The sequence below is a fragment of the Bos indicus x Bos taurus genome, chromosome 10 (genome assembly GCF_003369695.1).
Source record: "Bos indicus x Bos taurus breed Angus x Brahman F1 hybrid chromosome 10, Bos_hybrid_MaternalHap_v2.0, whole genome shotgun sequence".
NCBI classification, from domain to species: Eukaryota; Metazoa; Chordata; class Mammalia; order Artiodactyla; family Bovidae; genus Bos; species Bos indicus x Bos taurus.
In genome coordinates, this window is record NC_040085.1 from 100,981,387 (window position 1) to 101,002,066 (window position 20,680).

The 20,680-nt window shown below is 52.6% G+C and overlaps 1 protein-coding gene across 8 annotated transcripts in view; it reads right to left on the reverse strand.

Moving 5' to 3' along the window:
- FOXN3 (forkhead box N3) overlaps window positions 1–20,680 on the reverse strand; it is a 461,393-nt gene that overhangs the window by 265,855 nt on the left and 174,858 nt on the right. For 6 of the 8 annotated variants that reach the window (XM_027552694.1, XM_027552700.1, XM_027552693.1 and 3 more), the window contains one exon: window positions 5,120–5,676. In XM_027552694.1, coding sequence (XP_027408495.1) covers window positions 5,120–5,662 — 543 coding nt within the window. In that variant the 5' untranslated portion in view covers window positions 5,663–5,676. Of the gene's footprint in view, window positions 1–5,119; window positions 5,677–9,877; window positions 10,028–10,909; window positions 10,935–20,680 lie in introns of those variants that run through there. The other 2 variants (XM_027552699.1, XM_027552697.1) reach the window with 2 other exon arrangements.

The following is a 20,680-nucleotide window of genomic DNA, read 5'->3' on the forward strand; positions in this document are numbered from 1 at the left end:
AAGCACTGGGCTTAAGGTCAGCGCATGTCCTTCAGAACTGGAGGGAATCAGGGTGAATTCCTGTTCTGCTGCTTAGTAGCTGTGTGACCTCTAGCAAGTCCCTTAACCACTCTGAGCTTAATCATCATCTATTTTAAGAATGAAATTAGGGCCTACCTCATAGGGTTGTAGTGAGGAAGAAATAAGATATTGGGAAAGTACAAATAAAGTGTTCTCTAAGTCCATTACTGTTATTACAAAACACGCGTGGTTCTTCCCTTTTCCAGGGTCAGGAGTCCCACTGAGAACCAAAAAAGTGATCGAACAAAATCTTGAAATCTTCTAGGAAAATGCATAGTCACATGACATGTTATCAGCAATTCCGAGTTGTCTGCAAAGCCTCTGACATTCAAAGACCCCAGGTTAAGAAGCCCCAAGTAACAATAAACTTCTGCTTCTATAGCTGAGGAAACTGAGGTCCAAGCAGCCATGTACTTCCAGCATCAAAACTCGAACCAGGTATCTTGGCTTCCAATCCAGGCCTCTTTCAACCAAGACAAGCTGCTTATATTTATAAGCTAAGACTGTACTTAAAGCTCTGAATATAATAAATATACTTCTGTACACTGTACACTGTACCCTCTTATGACAACAGTATGTTTTGTTAAACTGGAAAGTCAAGAAAAAGCACAGAAATAGCAACACGCACACCTGAGCCACTATAATCCAGTTTATAAAAAATAAAAACCTGTGCTCTACGTCTCATTTACAAATACTCAGAGAGGTTAGTACACACCAATCTTATGGTTCCAACTGAGATCTGTAGTTAGGAAATTCAAAACGGAATCCCAGACTCTGGACCTCTATCCTGACTGATCTGGGCAAAGGTTACCCACAGATGAGACCGTGAGATGAAAGGCTGAAGGGGACTCTGCAGAGGAGCGAGCAGCCAACCCTACATGAGCCCACAGTTCAAGCTCAGCGCCCCCAGGCGTGGGTCAACCAGCCTTCCTGACGTGAGAAGGCACGAGACGCGGCTGTAAAGTACTCCCAGGGGGCCAAACAAGCCAGAACGGGATCTAGCCTTTTAGCGCGTACTTCCATTTCACAGAGTATCCGTACAAGAGGACAGAGGAACAAGCTTAATGAAGCCCCAACGAAGCAGACGTGCTATGCAGACGGGTCAATTTGACAAGGAAGGGGCCGGGCATCTGCCGCGGGTGACAACAGGTTAAACAGGTTGAAGCAACAGAGCCCAGTGCAGCGCTTAAACGACGTCTGGATCCTGATTCAAACAAACATTTTGTAAACCATCAAGAATATCTGAACAACAGACCTGGCATCCGGTGAGACCAAAGAACTGTTGGTTTTGTTAGAGGTGACACTGGCACTGTGGTTACCGAAACGACTCCTACACACTAAAACAGGTCGGGATAAAGTGACGCGAGGGATGGGATTTGCTTCAAATTACTTAAGAGCAGAAAAACAAAAATGAAGGAAGGAAGGCAGGCCAGCACTGTTAACTGCTGAATCTGTGGCCAGTGGTGGTGAAGGCGATAGAGTCACTACACTCTCGCCTGTGCTGTACATGTCTGAAGTTTTCCATGACTGGGGAGGGGAAGAAAAAAAAAAAAACTTCTATCTTTCAAAGTCCTGTTAGAAATAAAACAGGGGAAAAAAATACTATTCACACCTAACTTACTCATTCATGAGAATATGTTCTTGATGAAATCTCTGCATTGGAAAGAACCCGAAAGGGCATCTGAGTCAAGGATTCCCAAATCCGGCTGAAATCAGAAATATGAAGCTTATGAAGAATCTTGGTGTTCCCCAGCCCACCTTAAACCTGCTGAATCAGAGTCTCTTCTGCTGAATCAGGAGAAGTGGTGGGTGTGTAAGAGCCACAGGTGACTCTGGTGTGGTTCAGGGTGGCCCCTCTCCAGCCCCATTTGAGCAGCTGCGCGGCAGGGCACGTGTCCCCAGCCCCCAGAGACAAGGATCACACCAGATTCTGCATGCTCACGCTTGTGCATCTCGGCCTAAGTGTGATCCTGCACTTTTAACAAGACAACAGAGTGGGATGGCTAACCCTGTGCACACAAACACAAGGCTTCCACACCGCCACGCCCCCAACCCCAGCATCCTTCTCACCAGCATTCAGGCACGCACGTGACCACTGAGCTGCAGCGGAACCTCAGAGCGGGAGCCACAGCCAGGGAAAACCCCCCAGGGAAAAACAAGCTTACCTGCGAGTCCAAGGGCTTTCACTGGGCAGAATGCGGGCACACGCTTTTCCCTGACTCACTGGCCGCGGCAGAGAGCCCCAAGTGAACGGGCTGGGACTGGTGCCTGAGGGCACCCAGGAGCCTGCTCCTCACCAGGCAGCCTCCAGCTGGCCCCCAGGGAGCCAGAGGGAAGCGCAGAGAAGCGGGAAGCTCACACCCTTACTCTGTCCTCGCAGCATCAGCAACGCCGAGAACAAACTCCCGGCCACAGAACCGACTGGCATCTCATCAGAAGGACGTCAGTACAGGTCCGAACGGCTGGGCAGCCACGACTCTGCATTCCACAGAATTAACTGCCTCCAAGCCCTCGAAACCATTCCCTTTCAACAGGCGCTGCATGTGCCATGACAGACCCTGGGCAAACCAGATTCCCAGAGCAGCGTTGGGGTGGCGGGTGGGGTGCCGGGGGGAGCTATCGGACACCCACTTGTCACGCCCCAGGCTGATGAACGATAACTCCTGAGTGTCTCCGCTCGCCGTGGAGCTGGTCTCGTTGAACATTTCAGAGTGTGCGTTTGCTAAATTACTCTCATGTGCCCCAGCATGACAGCAAACACACCGACCCAGGCGTGCAGTAACTCGCAGAATCGTTTCACACCAAGCTAAAAGCCCTGGTCGTCGCGGCAGCAGGGACGTGCAACCCTGGCGGGCCTGACAGCTCTGTCTTCTCCGCCTTCTAACCCTGCAACTAATTCTCCGTGCTGTGTGCTCAGTCACTTCAGTCATGTTCAACTCTTTGCAACCCCAAGGACCATAGCCCGCCAGCCTCCTCTGTTCATGGGATTCTCCGTGGAGAATACTGGAGGGGGTTGCCATGCCCTCCTCCAGGGGGTCTTCCCCACCCAGGGATCACACCTGAGTCTCTTATGTCTCCTGCATTGGCAGGCGGGTTCCTTACCACTAGCACCACCTGGGATGTGGAATTGCTCGCCCAGACCTTCCCTTTCCAGAGGACCCACCTGTATGGTAGCTTTTAAGGTTATGGGCTTAGTTCTTTACAGGGAAACAGCGAGTTTTCTCTAAGTTCAAGGAATGATGGGAAAAAACTCTGCAGAGTCGAGTCCGGAGGTCAGTCTCCCGATGACCCTCCTGGGATAAGGACGGGAGGAGAGCGTGACAGACTCCTAGGGACGGCAGCAGTACCCATGACGGCTACAGTTACAGGAAACTCGGACCTGGGGAGGCAGGGCTGGCACGCTCAGGCGTGCTCACTCCTGCACTCTGACCGGGGGGCCACCTGCTCCCGGGTCAGCAGCAAAGCTCCTCGGCGTCCACACCTTCCTCCTCCTGGGCAACACCCTCCTCAGGCCCTGCACCCCTCCCCACCCCGTCCTCAGCACAAACTCTGGGTGAACAGCACCTGCCGGCAAACACGCCCAGCGGCAGCAAGGATAAACGGGGCTTCAGCCCAGCCAGCTACAGACTTGGGCAAGTGGAATCTTCTCAGGTTCAAGATCCTACTGGAAGCATGAATCTGTTCCCGGAGACAGAAGAAATGAAAGGCCCCAAGCCTGCACAGCTGCTGAGCCACACAAGAGTGGTCCTGGGCCTGAACCTGAATTTCAAAAAGAATGGAAAGCAGGGACTTCTCTGATAGTCCGGTGGCTAAGACTCCGAGCTCTCCAGGTGCGGGCCTGGGTTCGATCCCACTCAGGATCCCTGAGACCTGGTGCAGCCAAATTAATAGTAAAACAGAAAGGAACGCAGACTGCCCGCTGCACACTGCAGCACCGCTGACGCAGAGACCAGAGCTGGGGACACGGCAACACGAAAACCTGGCAGAGAGGGGTTTTCTGCCAGGTTATTTTAGCCGTGGCCACGTTACTTTCCAGGCTTCCAAGTGGCGCTACTGGTAAAGAACTCGCCTGCCAATGCGAGAGATGCAGGTTCTATCCCTGGGTCTGGACGATTCCCTGGAGGAGGGCATGGCAACCCAGTGTTCTTGCCTGGAGAATCCCATGTCAGAGAAGCCTCGTGGCTACAGTCCATGGGGTCACAGTGAGTCAGATACAACTGAAGCGACTTAGCACGCACACATGTTACTTTTCACGACTTCAAGCTAGGTTACCATTTTTCTAACAAGCCCACCTTCTTTCTACTCTACCTATCATATTCCATACAAGAAAGATAAAGCAAATTATTAAAACTTCCTTTAGCAAACCACAAGGGTCAAGCTTTAAAGGCTTTAAAGCAAAAATTCTACCTTTTAAAAAGCCAGTCTTGAATGAGAACCTTACCCTCAGACCCCTTTCCACCCTGAGAGGGAATTTCAAAGTTGCCAAACACTTTACAGAGCCCAGAATTTCAAGAGAGTCACCTGGGCACTTGGGGTCTTTGTTCCTGCAGTATATAAAGATGTTCAAGTCATCTGTACAATGTCCACCACTGTCTATTTATTCCAGAACCCTAGACCGACAGCCTTTCTCTGAGTTAATATTCAGAAAGAATACAAATGCCACATTTCTCTAGCCCTTGGTGGCAATTTTCCTACATATGTATATTTACACTCCTCATGGCTCATGGCTGCTCTCAGAATACAGACCTTTGTTTGGTCTTGAAAACCAAAGGGACCCACCCACGCTGAAGGATGACCATACTAAGAACCCATCAGGCCTGCAAACCACTGTTCTGTAACCCCGCTCCCCAGTGGGAAGCCCTCAAGCCAGCTTTAGAAACACCAAGCGCAGGAAAAGGAAGTTCTTGACAAGCGCCTGAACGCATGCAATGAGACCGCGTTCTCTATTTACGCAAGGAGCACTTCCATACAACAAATTCACATTCCTGAACATTTTCTCTTCATGGAGACACGTTTCACTTCCAAAAGAAAAACCTGAGCTCCCGCCCCCGAGGCTTACCTGACTCCTCTCTTTGTCCACTTTCTTAAAACATTTATTCAAGGACAAATTGTGTCTCACTGAGTTTTTCCACCCAGTAGGTGCGTTTGCAAAATACGGAAAGTGTTCCAAGATCCAGTTGTAGATATCCTTGACGGGCAGGCGCTTGGTGGGCGAGTCCTCGATGGCCATGAATATGAGGCAGCTGAAGGAGTAGGGGGGCTTGCAGTTGGGGTTCTGCCTGGCGTCGTAGGGCACGTCGGAGTGGGCGGGCGACGGCGGCGGGTCGTCGTCCGGGTCCTGGACCGGGCTGACGCTGCGCAGGACCGAGTCCCCGAAGCTCTTCAGCAGGTTCTTGCTCTCGTGCAGCCAGTTCAGGTTGGTCAGCTCCTCATCTTCCATGGCCCCCTCCTCTAGTCGGATGTCGGGCAGGGGGAAGTCGAGGTCATCGTCTTCCTGGAGGGCCTTGGAGAAACCGCTGCCCCGGTAACACTGACTCAGCCCGCTGGAGACGCTAATTCCTGAGCTTTCCGGCTTCTTGCTGGGAGGCATGACTGGACCCATCTACGTGAAGGCTCCTGAAACACACGACACAGAGAAGATGAGGGGGGACCCCGACGGCAGAGAGGCAGCCGCGGCCTCCCGCCCCGCCGGCTCCGTGGGCTCCCTGCCCCTCAGAGACGCCCCCTCGCCGGCCCGCCAGGAGCAGCAGGAGCCGCCGGGCCCACGCACGGGGCCCCGACGGCCGCAAGGGCAAGACCGGGAGCGTTCGCAGCGCCCTTCAGGGGCTCCTGCCTCACAGAAGAGAAGAGCGGGACGCCAGGAGGGGACTGGGAGCCTACCACACCTAGCGGACGAACTGCAAGGCTGTCCGGCGGGAGCGCTCAGCGCGTCCACTGCAGAAGCTACAGGTTCCATCCCTGGTCAGGAAACTAAGATCCCTCAAGCTCTGCGGCAGGGCCAAAAAAATAAACAACCCGCCTGTGTAACAGCACAGGGGAACAGTATGCCATATCCTGTGATGAACCGTAACGGAAAGGAATGTTAAAACCAATACATGTTCCGTATAAAAGCACTTCGCTGTACACCAGAAACTAACGCAACACTGTAAATCAACTGTACTGCAATAATTAAAAAAGGGGGGGTGGGTTCCACAAGGTCGTCTTCCGGATCCATGAAGCCTCTCACCGTGACCCTAGGAAAATCACTCATTTCCTGCTTGCCTCTATTTACCTGCTTCACATGAAAATGTACAAGATTCTTTCGAGCCTCACAATAAACACCACAAAATAAGTGCGGCCACAACCCAGGTCACTTCGGGTGACGGGTCTTACTAGTTACCTTTCTCAAGAAAAAAAGAAAAAAGACCCGCTGTTTCAGGTTAAGTTCAGCTGTTCCGTGCGAAGACCATCACAACTGCCTGGGCATTAAAACTGGCTATGGTGAGAACCACTTTGCTGCTGCTGCTCAGTCGCTTCAGTCGTGTCCGACTCTGTGCAACCCCATAGACGGCAGCCCACCAGGCTCCCCCGTCCCTGGGATTCTCCAGGCAAGAACACTGGAGTGGGTTGCCATTTCCTTCTCCAGTGCATGAAAGTGAAAAGTGAAAGTGAAGTCGCTCAGTCGTGTCCGACTCTTAGCGACCCCATGGACTGCAGCCCACCAGGCTCCTCCATCCATGGGATTTTCCAGGCAAGAGGACTGGAGTGGGGTGCCATTGCCTTCTCCGGAGAACCACTTTAGTAGTGTTTTATCATGACCTAAAACTGCAACTTTAATAACATTTGGCAAGTCTAAACAGTGATGCCAAATTATTCTGTGGATTCAAAGTGAAGGAGGAAGCACAGTTAATTTCGTTGGGACACTACACTCTGAACAAAAAAGTGAGCGCTGTCAGACAGCACGCAAATAAAGAGGAATGTGAACAAGGAGCCATCAGCTGAAATTAAAATCAGTGCAAAAAGTCAGGAGAGCAGCCAGGAGCTTCAAGAAAGAAGGCATATCCAACAAAAACTGCTAAGGAATTCTATTCTGCTTCTCCCCCACTTTTATCAACAGCCTAGCACAGGGGGTAAAATATCTGAGGAGGAAAGACAATAGGGGGAGACAGGTCCACACTCGGGTGACCCCAGCAGCTACAAAGCACGTGCATCCCTCGAGCATGTAACGAGCGACAGAAAGAGCAGGAAGATCAGGAGAGAGGTCTCCCGCTCTCCCACAGCATGCTAGGCGTAAGAAGGGCGTGTTTTATCCTCCACCCCAGCCCTGGGCTTCCCTGGCGGCTCAGACAGTAAAGAATCCACCCGCAATGTGGGAGACCTGGGTTCAGTCCCCTGGAGGAGGGCATGGCAACCCACTCCAGTATTCCTGCCTGGAGAACCCCATGGACAGAGGAGCCTGGTGGGCTACAGTCCACGGGGTCTCGAAAGAGTCAGACACGACTGAGCACGGCCACCCCTGAGTAACATCATGCAGGCTATTTAGAAAAACAGAAAAAGAAAAAAATGAACACAGCAAAAGCAAAGATGGGATCATTCCATGGCTCCAAAAGTTCACTGACACCACACCTAAAATAACTGCCACTTTAGCTGGGGAAGCTCTAGGAAACATATGTGGGGCACTGGGGCACTGGATACCCAAAGGCACCTGAGAGCTGGTGGCGCCACCCCCACCCCACAGCCCCCACACCCCCACCCCTGGGAGACGCAGGCTGAGGGGAGGCCAAGGTGGACAGATAGCCTGCAGACAGAAGGCCTGGGCGGGGCTGGGGAGCTGCCCTGAAACGTCTAACTGTTAGAAGAGAAAGAATTTTCACAGGCACCAAAGTCCCATGGAAGCAGGTAGTTCAGATACCTCGGGTTCAGCCACAGGGAATATGTTTTTCATCAAATAGGGAGGCTACTCTGAGTAATACAGGATACCTATTAAAGAATAATCTAGTGTTTTCAATTCGGAGGTAAGACAGAGACCAGCTTGATACTGCTTTTACCGTCTTTGTAAACAAATCAAGGCTAGGCTTGTCCTCTCAAAGTTTTCACAGGACTCCTCTCATCAAATAACCTAATTTTCTGATAACAGGGAATATCCACACAGTCGAGTACAAAAGCGAAAACAAAAAACAAAAAAAAAAAAACCCGACCCAGCCGCTGAAGTCAACTTTAGCTCCACAGGAAAAAAGTTTTACGTCTCCTGAGCTACCAAACAGGAAAATTATATCATGGCTGACAGTAAAGTAATTTAATTGCACTGTTGCTATGACAACATGCTGCTCTTTCTTTTTAATTTGCTTACTTGTCAGTAGCTTCCCAAACGAACTAACATGCTATTCTCCATGTTTTCTTTTGTTTTAAACAAACACTGCCAGCAATACGGTTTTCTTAGGAAAGCGGCGCTGCCCAGAAGAGAGGGTTCAGGGGCTCAGCACCCCTGGATCGCTCGCAGGCTTTGTGTTCTGGTGCCCCCGATGCCGGCCAGCTGTTAAGTGCACCACCATAAATCCACATTTTACAGCGACCGCATCAAGAGCTGCTGACCGCTACCGTTTCCAGAAACCACACTGAGGAGTTTTCCATTATGATCTCTAACGACATAATTCGCCAAATCTTTTTTTTCCTACTATTCTTTAGAAGCCGGGGTGGGGGAAAGAATCCAGATCATGTGTCTGCAGTTCAGCAAACATTTTCCATCGGCTGCCAGTAAGGCTGCTCGCCGGATCCGCAGATGTCTACCACTGACCTCCTTACAACTTTTCGGTTAGCTATTGGCTACGTTCCGCACACGCACACCTTCCTGCTTGTTTGTGACTTGCTGGGTTTCGTTATCCTTTTTTATTTTTTCCTTTTTTTCATGGAGAAAATGCAGCAGAAAAGCTCATTCCCTGCCCACTGCCAGAGGGCTGCAAATAACTGACAAAGCATGAGTGGCCCAGCTCCGAAGAGATGGTCAATGCGAACTTTAAAAAGTTGAGAAATCACCCCCGCCCCCCCCTCCCCACAAACGGAGCAGGGCAGTGGCGAGTTTGGGGTGTTGGGGAGGGGGGGCGCGGTACCCCGCTCCGCGCACGCGCACACGCGCTCTGCTCCCTCGCCGACGGTCCATGTCAAAAACATTTCCAGGGGACCTGCAGGCGCGGCGATTGGCGGCGGCCCGCGTCCATCAGCGGCGTTGCCGGGCGACGGGGAAACCGCTCCTTGCCCCGCCGGCCGGGCCCTCCCGAGCCCGCATGCCTTCACTGCCGGTCAGACGGCACCAGCCTTTTATCGGCCGCCCCGGGCCCGAGAAACACATCGGGGGAAGCCTGCCGCCCCCCAACTCCTCCGGGGCCCAAGGGGGGCTTCAGAGAGGGGCCGGGGTGACCAGGACTCGGGCCTCGGGAGACTCTGCTGGTGCCAAGCTTGCACAGTCTGGGGGCCGGGGCGGGGGGGAAGCTTTGTTAGGAGCCCGTCTCTCTTCTGGGGTCTCCCCTTGATCAGCACCCCCAGCCCCAGCCCGGGTCGCCGGGGGTCCCGCCGACACCCCCAAGTCCGTCCCTTCGTTTGGGAAGTCGGGGCACCGGGGAAAACAGCCCGCACGTCGGGGCCAGGAGCCTCTTCGCACTGGGCAACTTCCCCGGGGCTCCAGGGCTCCCGTGTCCCCCGCCGGGCCAGGCCCCCCTAACCCCGGGGCCCTCGCCCCCGGGGACTGCGCAGCCCCCGGGTCGGCCACCTCCGGGACGGCCCCCCGAGCGGAGCGCACGCGCGCGCCCCGAGCCGACCCGACCCCGCGCGGGCGCGGACTCACCTGGCCGGAGCGGGGCGCGGGGGTGCGGGGACGCCGCGGCCCTTCAGCGGGAGCCCACAAACTTTGGCGGGCGCGCGGCGGGCATGGCTCGGGAGCCCGGCCGAGGGCGCGCGGGCGCGGCGCTGCGAGCGCAGGGCGGCGGGCGGCGGGGGGCGGCCGCGGGCGCGGGCGGCAGGGGCGCGGGGGTCGCGGCGCGGCATGGGACCTGCGGCCTCCGCCGGGCGCGCCGCGCGTCCTCCCGCCGGCCCGCCGCTCTCCCCGCCCCGTCCCGCCTCCCGCTCGCCTCCGCCGCGGCGAGAAATTGTTTCCACTGCAAACAAAAAAAGGCGACACATGACCAGGCGGGAGGCGGGGGGAGCGGAGGGGAGGGCCGCGCGCAGGGGCGGAGGGAGCGGGAGAGACGGAAAACGTGGGCCGGGCCGCCGGCGGCCGGAGGCGCCGGGCGCGGACCCGCCGGGGCGGCCCCTGCCGGGTCCCCGGGCGCACGGTCGGCCGGGCCCCCGCACCCCCGGCGCTGCCCCGGCGCGCAAGGAGCCCGGGCCGCGCGCACGGGCTGCCCGCGGGCCCGCGGGGTGGAGGCGGCCGGCGCGGCGGGCTCTGCGACCCCGAGCAGCCGCGACCGTGGGCGGCGGGGCTGGCGGGGCGCGCGGCCTGTCCCTTCCCTGCGCTCTGGCCACGCGGGCGGGCGGGCGCTGCGCCTCTGGCAACGTGTCGCCGGAACGCTCCTACCCCATCCGCGCGCCTTACATGGCTTGAAAGTAAAAATAAAAAGAATTACGATGCGGGCGAGGCTTGCGAGGGGGAGACGAGATTCCACTGCTCCCCAACTCCGGCGCCCTGGCGGGACTCCCGGGGCCGCCCCGGCCCTCCTCCAGCGGCCGCCCCGTGCCCCCGAGAGGAAGGGCACAAAGGCACCGCCGCCTCCCGCCCAGGGGGCTGCCCCTGGGGGCTGCCCGCCGGCGTCCGGCTGCCCGGGGAGGGAGGGTGGCCATTCCAGGTTACAGAGCCGGAGGCCCGTCCTGAGGGCCAAACCTTGGGGCCTCCGGCGCGTTGTGCCCAACTCCCTGGCCGCCTTCTGAGCCTCCAGCGAAAACAGGGCTCCGGTCCTCCACGTTTAGAGCGCTCGAGAGCCGCACCGGCAAATGGCAGGGCCGCCACTCCGAGTCTTCAGGCGCCTCCGAAGGCGGACCACCCGCCTGCTGCAGCCGCACCAAGCAGCTGCCTTTGGAGGGACTGAAAGGGGAGTCCCACAGGTCACCCTAGTGGTGACATAAATAAAAATAGGGCTGCACCCTGCCTCCCACCGCCCCCTCCCACCCCCTGAAACCAAATCAGTAGATTCCTCTACAGAAGGAAACAACAGTCGCTGCGGCCACCTCTCCCCCGCTACCTGAACCAGAGGCCAGGCCCTTTTGAGCGCTTGGAAAACTGCAGAAAAACCAGTGAGAAGGCCCCCCAGCTTGCAGTACCTTGTAACTTAGCCAAAGGGGCGGGGGTGGGGGAGAGAAATCCCACGGGTTGCTGAAACGTTTTAATTTCCACAGACTAAGGAAACTCCGATCCATCTGAATAGTCATTCCCCTTCTCAAAGTTACAAGATGGTGGGTGCTAAGTTTTCAGCAGGACACTCACCAGCAGGCCTTACTGCTTAGCCGTGGGAAGGCAAATCCCACCCACCTGGGAGGTGATTCAGCCCTGAAGGCGCGGGGCAGCGGAGGTCACGCGGCCCCACCCCTTTGATTACCGAGCGCTTGGTCTACCCTAAGTCACTAAGCAAAAGGCATGTGGCAAGAGGGGCAAACTAGGTGTATCCCAAGTCCTGAGCGCGAGATTCTAAAGGTCAGAGGTGGCGACACAAACAGGACAGGAGCTCCGTCTGGTCCGCGAACCTCAATCCGCCTGTTAGTCGGGGCTGGTGAGTCCCTGGTCCAGACCGGGGCTGGCTTCTGCTCAGTCCGGTCACTCAGTCGTGCCCGACTCTCTGCGACCCCGTGGACGGCAGCCCGCCAGGCCTCCCTGTCAGTCACCGACTCCCGTGCTGGCTTGGAGAGGAAGAAATAACCGTGCTGGGTGCCCCCATTCCACACCAGTCCCCACCGCACTCGCACTGGGGCCGGGCGTCTCTGCGGGAAGCAGGGGCGGCAGGCGTTCCCAGCCCACGCCCTCCCTTCCTGCTCAGCGCTCAGAAGGAAAGGCCGTGAGCACGTGGCTATTGCACAAGGGCCGTGTCTGAACCAGCCATCCGACGAGAACCAAAACTTAAGAGTCGCAGCGAGCTCTGGGCCAGGAGCAGCCCTGAGCAGGGGGTGGAGCCCGGGAGGGCTGCCTTCCCCCAGCTCGCCTCTTTCCCTTGGCGGCTTCTGGTTTCTTCCATCCTCCAACTTGTTTCCTCATCTCTCTCTCCACTTGCCGGTGAGAGAGGCGTGAGAAGGTGTGACGCCTGCAGAGGGAGGGGCGGGTGTGCCAGGTGGCCCGTCTGTCTGAAGGGGGCACCCAGACCTTTGCTGAAAGCTGGCGGGAGGCGGGAAGGGGTCTCCCCATCTCGTCACCCCAGAGGCCCCTGGTTCTGGGACCTGCTCCCGGACGAAAGGGGTCAGGAGCCAGATTTCCTTAGGAACCACCTCATTCTCGTTCCCTTTGTGAACTTTTGGGAAACACTCTTGAGCCTGAGAAGTCTGAGAGAGACAGATGGAACTGTTTAAAGCACTGTTTTACAAACAGAATCCTCTGTGCGCGCTGGAACTCCCTTTGGGCACCACCTGGTCCTGGACTGGGGAGATGGGATCCTCCCACGGCCCCACCTGGCTAAGTGCACTAGGATCCGGGAGCAGGAGGACGGGCTGCCAGCCCAGGCAGGCCCCAGTCCTCGTGGGACCCAGGTTCCTCCTCTGCGGAGAGGAACGCCCCCCACCCCCTTGGTGCTCTGTGCCTTCTTCTCCAGCAAGGTCCTCTGCCCTGGACCAGTGAGGTCCCTCCCCCATCCCGGGTTATTCAGCCAACCTGATTACTTATGTAAAGCCCCGTGATCCCGCCTGAGGCCGGAAAAACGGAATAAATGCGGTGGGAGCGGGCTGCTTGTGAGAAGACCTGCGTGCGTGCTGCGTCACTCAATCATATCCAACTCTCTGAGACCCCGTGGACTGTAGCCCCCCAGGCCCCTCTGTCGCGGGACTCTCCAGGCAGGAATCCTGGACTGGGTGGCCATGTCCGCCTCCAGGGGGGTCTTCCTGGCCAAGGGATCAAACCCGCGTCTCCCATGTCTCCTACATTGGCAGGTGGGCTCTTTACCACTAGCGCCACTTGGGAATCCCCGAGGAAATGTCCCCTGAGGGACATTCAAGTATGAGGAGCAATCTGAGGCAGGTCTGGAAAGAGGGTCTTCTCAACAAGATGCTTCAAACTGACCAGGGAAAAGGGAACCCGAGTGGGAGGCTGAGTCAGCTCGGGCCGCAAAGCTGGCTTCGGGAAACCAGAGCGTCCTTGGACGGTTCCCTCCGGCTCCTTCCCTCTGAGACCTTACTGTCTTCCCTGCTTCGCTCTATATGTCTGATCCCCTCTCCTCCCTGAAGGCCGGCCTCCTCGGTTCACCTAGGATCACACACAGCTGCCAGCACCAAGGGCAAAGGACCTGAGTGCCAGCACCCACTGCTTTCGACCGCGTCCGCCTTCCACCACACCGTTCAGATTCCCAGGGCAAGAATCTGACTGGCTTGGCCTGATTGGTGTCATTCTGCCCTTCGCCCCATCCCCTGCTAACAGCGGAGGCAGAGAGTTTGGTAGAACCACCTGGATGGCAGGACGCAGGAGGGGAGGGGAGTCGGCTGTGGAAGGAGACTAATAAACACAGGCCCCTGTTTGACTCGCAGAAATGGGGAAGGGACATTCTAGACCTGAGCTTCTCAGGTAGGAATGCCTGGGGAGCCACACCAGTGGGTCGGAATCTCCTGGGACAGACACAGCCGTGTGCATTTTGAGAAAGCACTGCAGCACAAACTGCTTTTAAAGCCAGGAGAAATGAAAGGCACACGTACATTCCTCACCGGTGACTCGACGGTATCAGAATATGCATTCATTCCCTGAACAAACACACTGAGTGCCCACTGAGTGTGTGGCATAGTTAAGTGCCAGGGATACAACGTCTGTCCCTTACAGAACAGGCATATTAGTGGGTAAGCACGGAAACATCCCATCACAAAACTCCTTGAATGCAAAGGCGAGCCATTTATGTGCCGAAATCAGAGGGCAAGAACTCACTGAGTATCTTTGAATCCAGAAGTTGCTCTGTCAGGAATATGCGTTAAAAAGAACAGCTTGCCTCCAGTAGGTGAATAAGCCCTAGAGCCCTCATACAGGGCACGATGATTACAGACAACAGAGCTGTATTATAAGCATTAGACCCGCTAAGTGACTAGATCTTAATTATTCCCAGCACTAGAACAAATGATCATTATGTGACACAATAGAGGGATTAGCTAATACTATAATGGTGATCATGCTTCAGTATAAACGGACCAAATGAGTACGTTGCACACCTTAGATCCACACGTGTTACAGGTCAAATATCCTTCGATTTTAAACAAGAAGAATAGGGATCATGGATCCAAGATCGTACTGGGGAAAGGAAAGAGAGAAATGGAAGACCAAAAGCACAGAGTAGTCGTGTTAGTGGCTCAGTCGTGTCCAACTGTCTCTGACCCTGTGGAGTGTAGCGCGCCAAGCTCTTCTGTCCGTGGGATTCTCCAGGCAAGAATACTGGAGTAGGTTGCCATTCCCTTCTCCAGGGGATCTTCCCAATCCAGGGATCGCACCCAGGTTTTGCGCACTGCAGACATTCTTTACCATCTGAGCTTCAGGGAAGTCCACAGTAATCCATACAAAAGACTTCCCAGATGCTGCTAGTGGTAAAGAACCTACCTGCACGAGATGTAAGAGAAGAGATTCCGGTTCAATCCCTGGGTCAGGAATATCCCTTGGAAGAGGGCACAGCAACCCACTCCTTCTTGCCTGTAGAATCCTATGGTCAGAGGCGCTTGGCGGGCTACAATCCATAGGGTCACGCGGAGTTGGACACGACTGACTGACTGAGCACAATCCATACGGGACAGAATAAAGATTATCTTTTTTACTGTTTCTTAATAAGAAAAAAAATGTTAAGAAATTAAAACAGTAGTTTCCTCTGAGTGTTAAGAGTTATGGGGTAATTTTTGTTTTGGGCTTCCTTCCTACTTGTCTGTATTTTCCCGTTTTTCTACAATAAGCACCTAACACATTTACAATGTTTTAATGAAAATCACTGCAGATGGTGATTGCAGCCATGAAATTAAAAGACGCTTACTCCTTGGAAGGAAAGCTATGACCAACCTAGATAGCATATTCAAAACCAGAGACATGACTTTGCCAGCAAAGGTCCGTCTAGTCAAGGCTATGGTTTTTCCAGTGGTCATGTATGGATGTGAGAGTTGGACTGTGAAGAAAGCTGAGCACCGAAGAATTGATGTTTTTGAACTGTGGTGTTGGAGAAGACTCTTGAGAGTCCCTTGGACTGCAAGGAGATCCAACCAGTCCATTCTAAAGGAGATCAGCCCTGGGTGTTCTTTGGAAGGAGATGCTAAAGCTGAAACTCCAATACTTTGGCCACCTCGCTCGAATAGTTGACTCACTGAAAAAGACTCTGATGCTGGGAGGGATTGGGGTCAGGAGGAAAAGGGGACGACCGAGGATGAGATGGCTGGATGGTATCACCAACTCAATGGATGTGAGTTTGAATGAACTCCAGGAGTTGGTGATGGACAGGGAGGCCTGGCATGCTACAATTCATGGAGTTGCAAAGAGTCAGACATGACTGAGTGACTGAACTGAACTGAATGATAAAGAGGGGTCCCATTAGACCCGTGGTTCTCAAACCTGAATGTGCAACAAAATTACTTATAGGGCCATGAGTGGAGGTGATGGAATTCCAGTTGAGCTATTTCAAATCCTGAAAGATGATGCTGAAAGTGCTGCACTCAATATCCCAGCAAATTTGGAAAACTCAGCAGTGGGCACAGGACTAGAAAAGGTCAGTTTTCATTCCAATCCTGAAGAAAGGCAATGCCAAAGAATGCTCAAACTACCACACAATTGCACTCATCTCACACACTAGTAAAGTAATGCTCAAAATTCTCCAAGCCAGGCTTCAGCAATACATGAACCGTGAACTTCCAGATATTCAAGCTGGTTTCAGAAAAGGCAGAGGAACCAGAGATCAAATTGCCAACATCCACTGGATCATGGAAAAAGCAAGAGAGTTCCAGAAAAACATCTATTTCTGCTTTACTGACTATGCCAAAGCCTTTGACTGTGTGGATCACAATAAACTGTGGAAAATTCTGAAAGAGATGGGAATACCAGACCCCCTGACCTGCCTCTTGAGAAACCTGTATGCAGGTCATGAAGCAGCAGTTAGAACTGGACATGGAACAACAGACTGGTTCCAAATCGGGAAAGGAGTACGTCAAGGCTGTATATTGTCACCCTGCTTATTTAACTTCTATGCAGAGTACATCATGAGAAATGCTGGGCTGGATGAAGCACAAGCTGGAATCAAGATTGCCAGGAGAAATATCAATAACCTCAGATATGCAGATAACACCACCCTTATGACAGAAAGTGAAGAGGAACTAAAAAGCCTCTTGATGAAAGTGAAAGAGGAGAGTGAAAAAGTTGGCTTAAAGCTCAACATTCAGAAAATGAAGATCATGGCATCTGGTCCCATCACTTCATGGCAAAGAGATGGGGAAACAGTGGAAACAGTGTCAGACTTGATTTTGGGGGGCTCCAAAATCACTGCAGATGGTGACTGCAGCCATGAAATTAAAAGACGCTTACTCCTTGGAAGGAAAGTTATGACCAACCTAGACAGCATATTCAAAAGCAGAGACATGACTTTGCCAACAAAGGTCTGTCTAGTCAAGGCTATGGTTTTTCCTGTGGTCATGTACGGATGTGAGAGTTGGACTGTGAAAAAGGCTGAGCACTGAAGAATTGATGCCTTTGAACTGTGGTGTTGGAGAAGACTCTTGAGAGTCCCTTGGACTGCAAGGAGATCCAACCAGTCCATCCTAAAGGAGATCAGTTCTGGGTGTTCTTTGGAAGGAATGATGCTAAAGCTGAAACTCCAGTACTTTGGCCACCTCATGGGAAGAGTGGACTCACTGGAAAAGACTCTGATGCTGGAAAGGATTGGGGGCAGGAGGAGAAGGGGACGACAGAGGATGAGATGGCTGGATGACATCACTGACTCGATGGACGTGAGTTTGGGTGAACTCCGGAAGTTGGTGATGGACAGGGAGGCCTGGTGTGCTGCAATTCATGGGGTTGCAAAGAGTCCGACACGACTGAGCGACTGAACTGAACTGAAACTCAGCATGCTGGCCCACAGCCCCAGAGTTTCAGATTCAGTATATCTGAGCTGGGGCCTGAGAATTCACATCTCTCACAAGCTCCCACATGCTGCTGCTGGTCCAAGGACCACACTTTAGAAACCACTAAATTAGAGAACTGTCAGGGAGTCTGGAAAAAAATGAATGCAGGAGAGGCTTCAAAGGAAGAACCAAGTGAATCCATCAAATGACTGAATATGATAGGAGAAGGAGAGATTACGGTCAGAGATAGCTCCTTAATCACGGGTTAACTAGTCTCTTTGAGTTAGCATGTAAGAATGCCATCCGCAACAGTCTAATAGTTCCTCACTTCCTTCCCTCCTGTGCAGAAGGAAGAGATACCCAGGACCACAGCTGGAAGACTTTCCATCTCTGGGTGAGTGTCAAAGGCTTGAGCAAGCATTCTCTGGGCTTCCTGGTCATCCCCTCTTGGGGTTTTCCTCTTGTGTGTTCTTGGTGTTTATATGACAGATGCTGAAGAGTGGAGCCTAGAAAAAGGCTCATTAGATTTTCTCCGGTAGAGATGAGAGTCAGGAGGCTTATCTGAGGAGGGCCGGGAGGCTGTGGAGTAAGGGGAACTACTGCTGACCTCGGACAGGGACATTCCATCAGCGCAGGTGCCAGAGCCGAGCGCACCAAGTCACCAGCGAGGGGCAACAGGAAAACACTGAAGCTGTCAGCTCCTCTGCAAGCAGGAACAAAAGTGTGCTCTGATGATCCAGAATCCAGATGTCGTCAACTCATTCAGTCAGAAAGTATTTATTCATAAGCAACTAGCTACACTGTGCCCAGTACTGTATGGAGGACACTGGGAGAAGCAAAAGATGTGGTGCTTGCCCTCAAGGATGGGGAAGTCTAGGGATTTTCCTGCTGGTGCAGTGCGAAGACTCCACGCTCCTGACGCAGCGGGCACAAGTGCGATCCCTGGTCCGGGAACTAGATCCCATAAGCCTCAGTTGAGAGTCCACGTGCCACAGCTAAGACCCTGTGCAGTTGAATCAATACATATTGGGGGGGAAAAAGCTGGGGAGGATTCAGTGAGCATTTCTGAAGTGACCACAAACACGAGCAGAGCCTGACACCTGGACTACGGCTGACGAGGCTTAGTGGCTGGGGACGACGCTTTACCTCACTCACCACGTACCGGCTGTAACCTTAACCACAGCACAGTACTTCTTTTTCTCCACCTGCTTTCCTCATCTTAGAATAGTGTGTGGGGGGAGGGCGCTGGGGCAGGGGCAGTGGAGGACACACACAAGACCACTTCGCAGGGTTGTGACGAAGATCAAATGGGTGGGTGTTCATAAGACACATGCAACAGTGAGCGCCCGGCACCTACAGCTAGTTTTGTTAAGTAAATAAATCAAAAGGAAAATATTGACACATTTGAGTACAAAACAATTCAAACTTTGCAGGTAGGACCAGAGGTCATGAATCAAGTTCAAAGACAAAAAGATAAAAAAACACAACCATTTGTCATACATAGGAAAAAAGGTTAATATTTTAAATCTATAACTCTTTACAGCTCAAGGAGAAAATTAGCACCCTGATGAGAAAAGGGACAAATTCACAAAAGGAGAAACATAAATGGAAATATACCCATGCAAAGATACACAACTTCAGTTAAAAAAAAAAATCACAGAAATGCCAATTCAAGCAATTGTGAGAACTCATTTCATCTATCAGATTGGCACAGACTTAAAAAGAATAATAAGCATACCAATGTCAGTAGGGGCGTCAGAGGGACATGACTCTGTATAACTGTTTCAGAGGGCCGTCTGATGAGCTGAATGAAAATGTATGTATGAATGTATCCTAAGGAGATACCCAAACAAGACAGGAAACTTCCCCACCAGACTGCCTACCCGCACGAGATAATGAGCGCCAGGACAGCCAGATTTGTGCCTATTTTATTCAGCAGCGTACTCAAGCACTTACTCCAGCGTCTGACACATGGAAGCCACTCAGGCAATACGTATTGAGTGAGAGCACTGAAATACGCAACAGCGTTTTCCGGAGAATTTCGTTAGGATGTTGTTAGGACCGAGTTGTGGAAACTTGGAAGCTGCCGAAAAAGAGTCCAGAGGTATTGGAGAAATGCTGTTAAATCACACAGGCCACACTCACCCGTTCCCTTTGTTCCCTTCTTTCTGCATTTTCCAGTCATTTTAAGCAAAGCTTTACCTTTTCTGAATCACTTGCACATTCTTACACACTGTATGTGTGAAACCATTTGCAAACATTTCATAATGTAAGAGTTTGGGGGAAAATAGATACGTTGGCAAAGCTTTTCACCAAATTGAAGCATTTTGTGATCTTTTCAATCAGAAGGGACAAAATGATCCCTTTCTGAAAAGCCTGGTGCTCCCAGAAAATAAAAGAATTGCTAAGCATAACAAATATTATACCCTGCGTAATGGGGTCTGTTGTCTGGCTGGGGGAAAGCTTTCAATTTATTGGTTTTGGGTATCAAACATTTTCCACAAACTCTTACATAGGTTCAAAGGCGAGGGAAAATGCTCTTGAATTAAGAATTTACTCTGTTTCCAGATGGATGGTCTATAACAACTCATGCTTCTACGAGACCAAATGTGGTTACATCTTTTTTAAAGGTTTTTTTCAAATCCGATAGAAAAATCTGTGCTGAGCTGAGGCACTCGGCGTGGCCAGAACTACTTCCGCTTCTCCGCAAATATTCCCTGCAGTCAGAAGTGTGTCCTAGAAGAGGCTGCCCCTCTGAGCACCTGGATTCCATTTAGCTACAGTCAACTCTCGGTATTCAGTTAAACACTGAATTAGCAAATACTGCACCGCTGCTCCTAGAGGAAATCTGAGGTTAGGTTCCTGCGAGCCACTGGTCACCACCTGCTCTTTAACTGATCCGAATGTTATCTTATTTTCTCTGATTGCACTCAAAAATACCTTATGTAATATAAATACATATTTATATATATGTTGATTCAGTAGCATTGATCTCACCGCTACCAGCACTAGAACTCATGTCTAAACAAAGCTTATCAAACACAAGAAAAGCCAGTCTTTTGTCCAGATGGCAATCGGCCCCTAGCACTTACAAGCACAAAACAGGACTACAGCACTGTGAGCCGGTACCATTCCAAACTGCAAAGCCACCAACACAAAGCACACACACAAATGTCACACTAAAGAGACATTTCAAAGGACACTTGTCTGCAGTAGGAGAGCAGACACAAAAAAGGGGAGAGTTGCTTTGCTCCGTCTCAGCTGGGAATGTGTGTGCTGGGTGACTCAAATTTGTTGCCGCTCTGCACATGTCCACGGAAGACCACGAAAGCATCACAAGTATTATTTTGTGATTACAGATAAATTTTAGCAAGTTCTTCAAGAACCTCTTAGGGGTCAA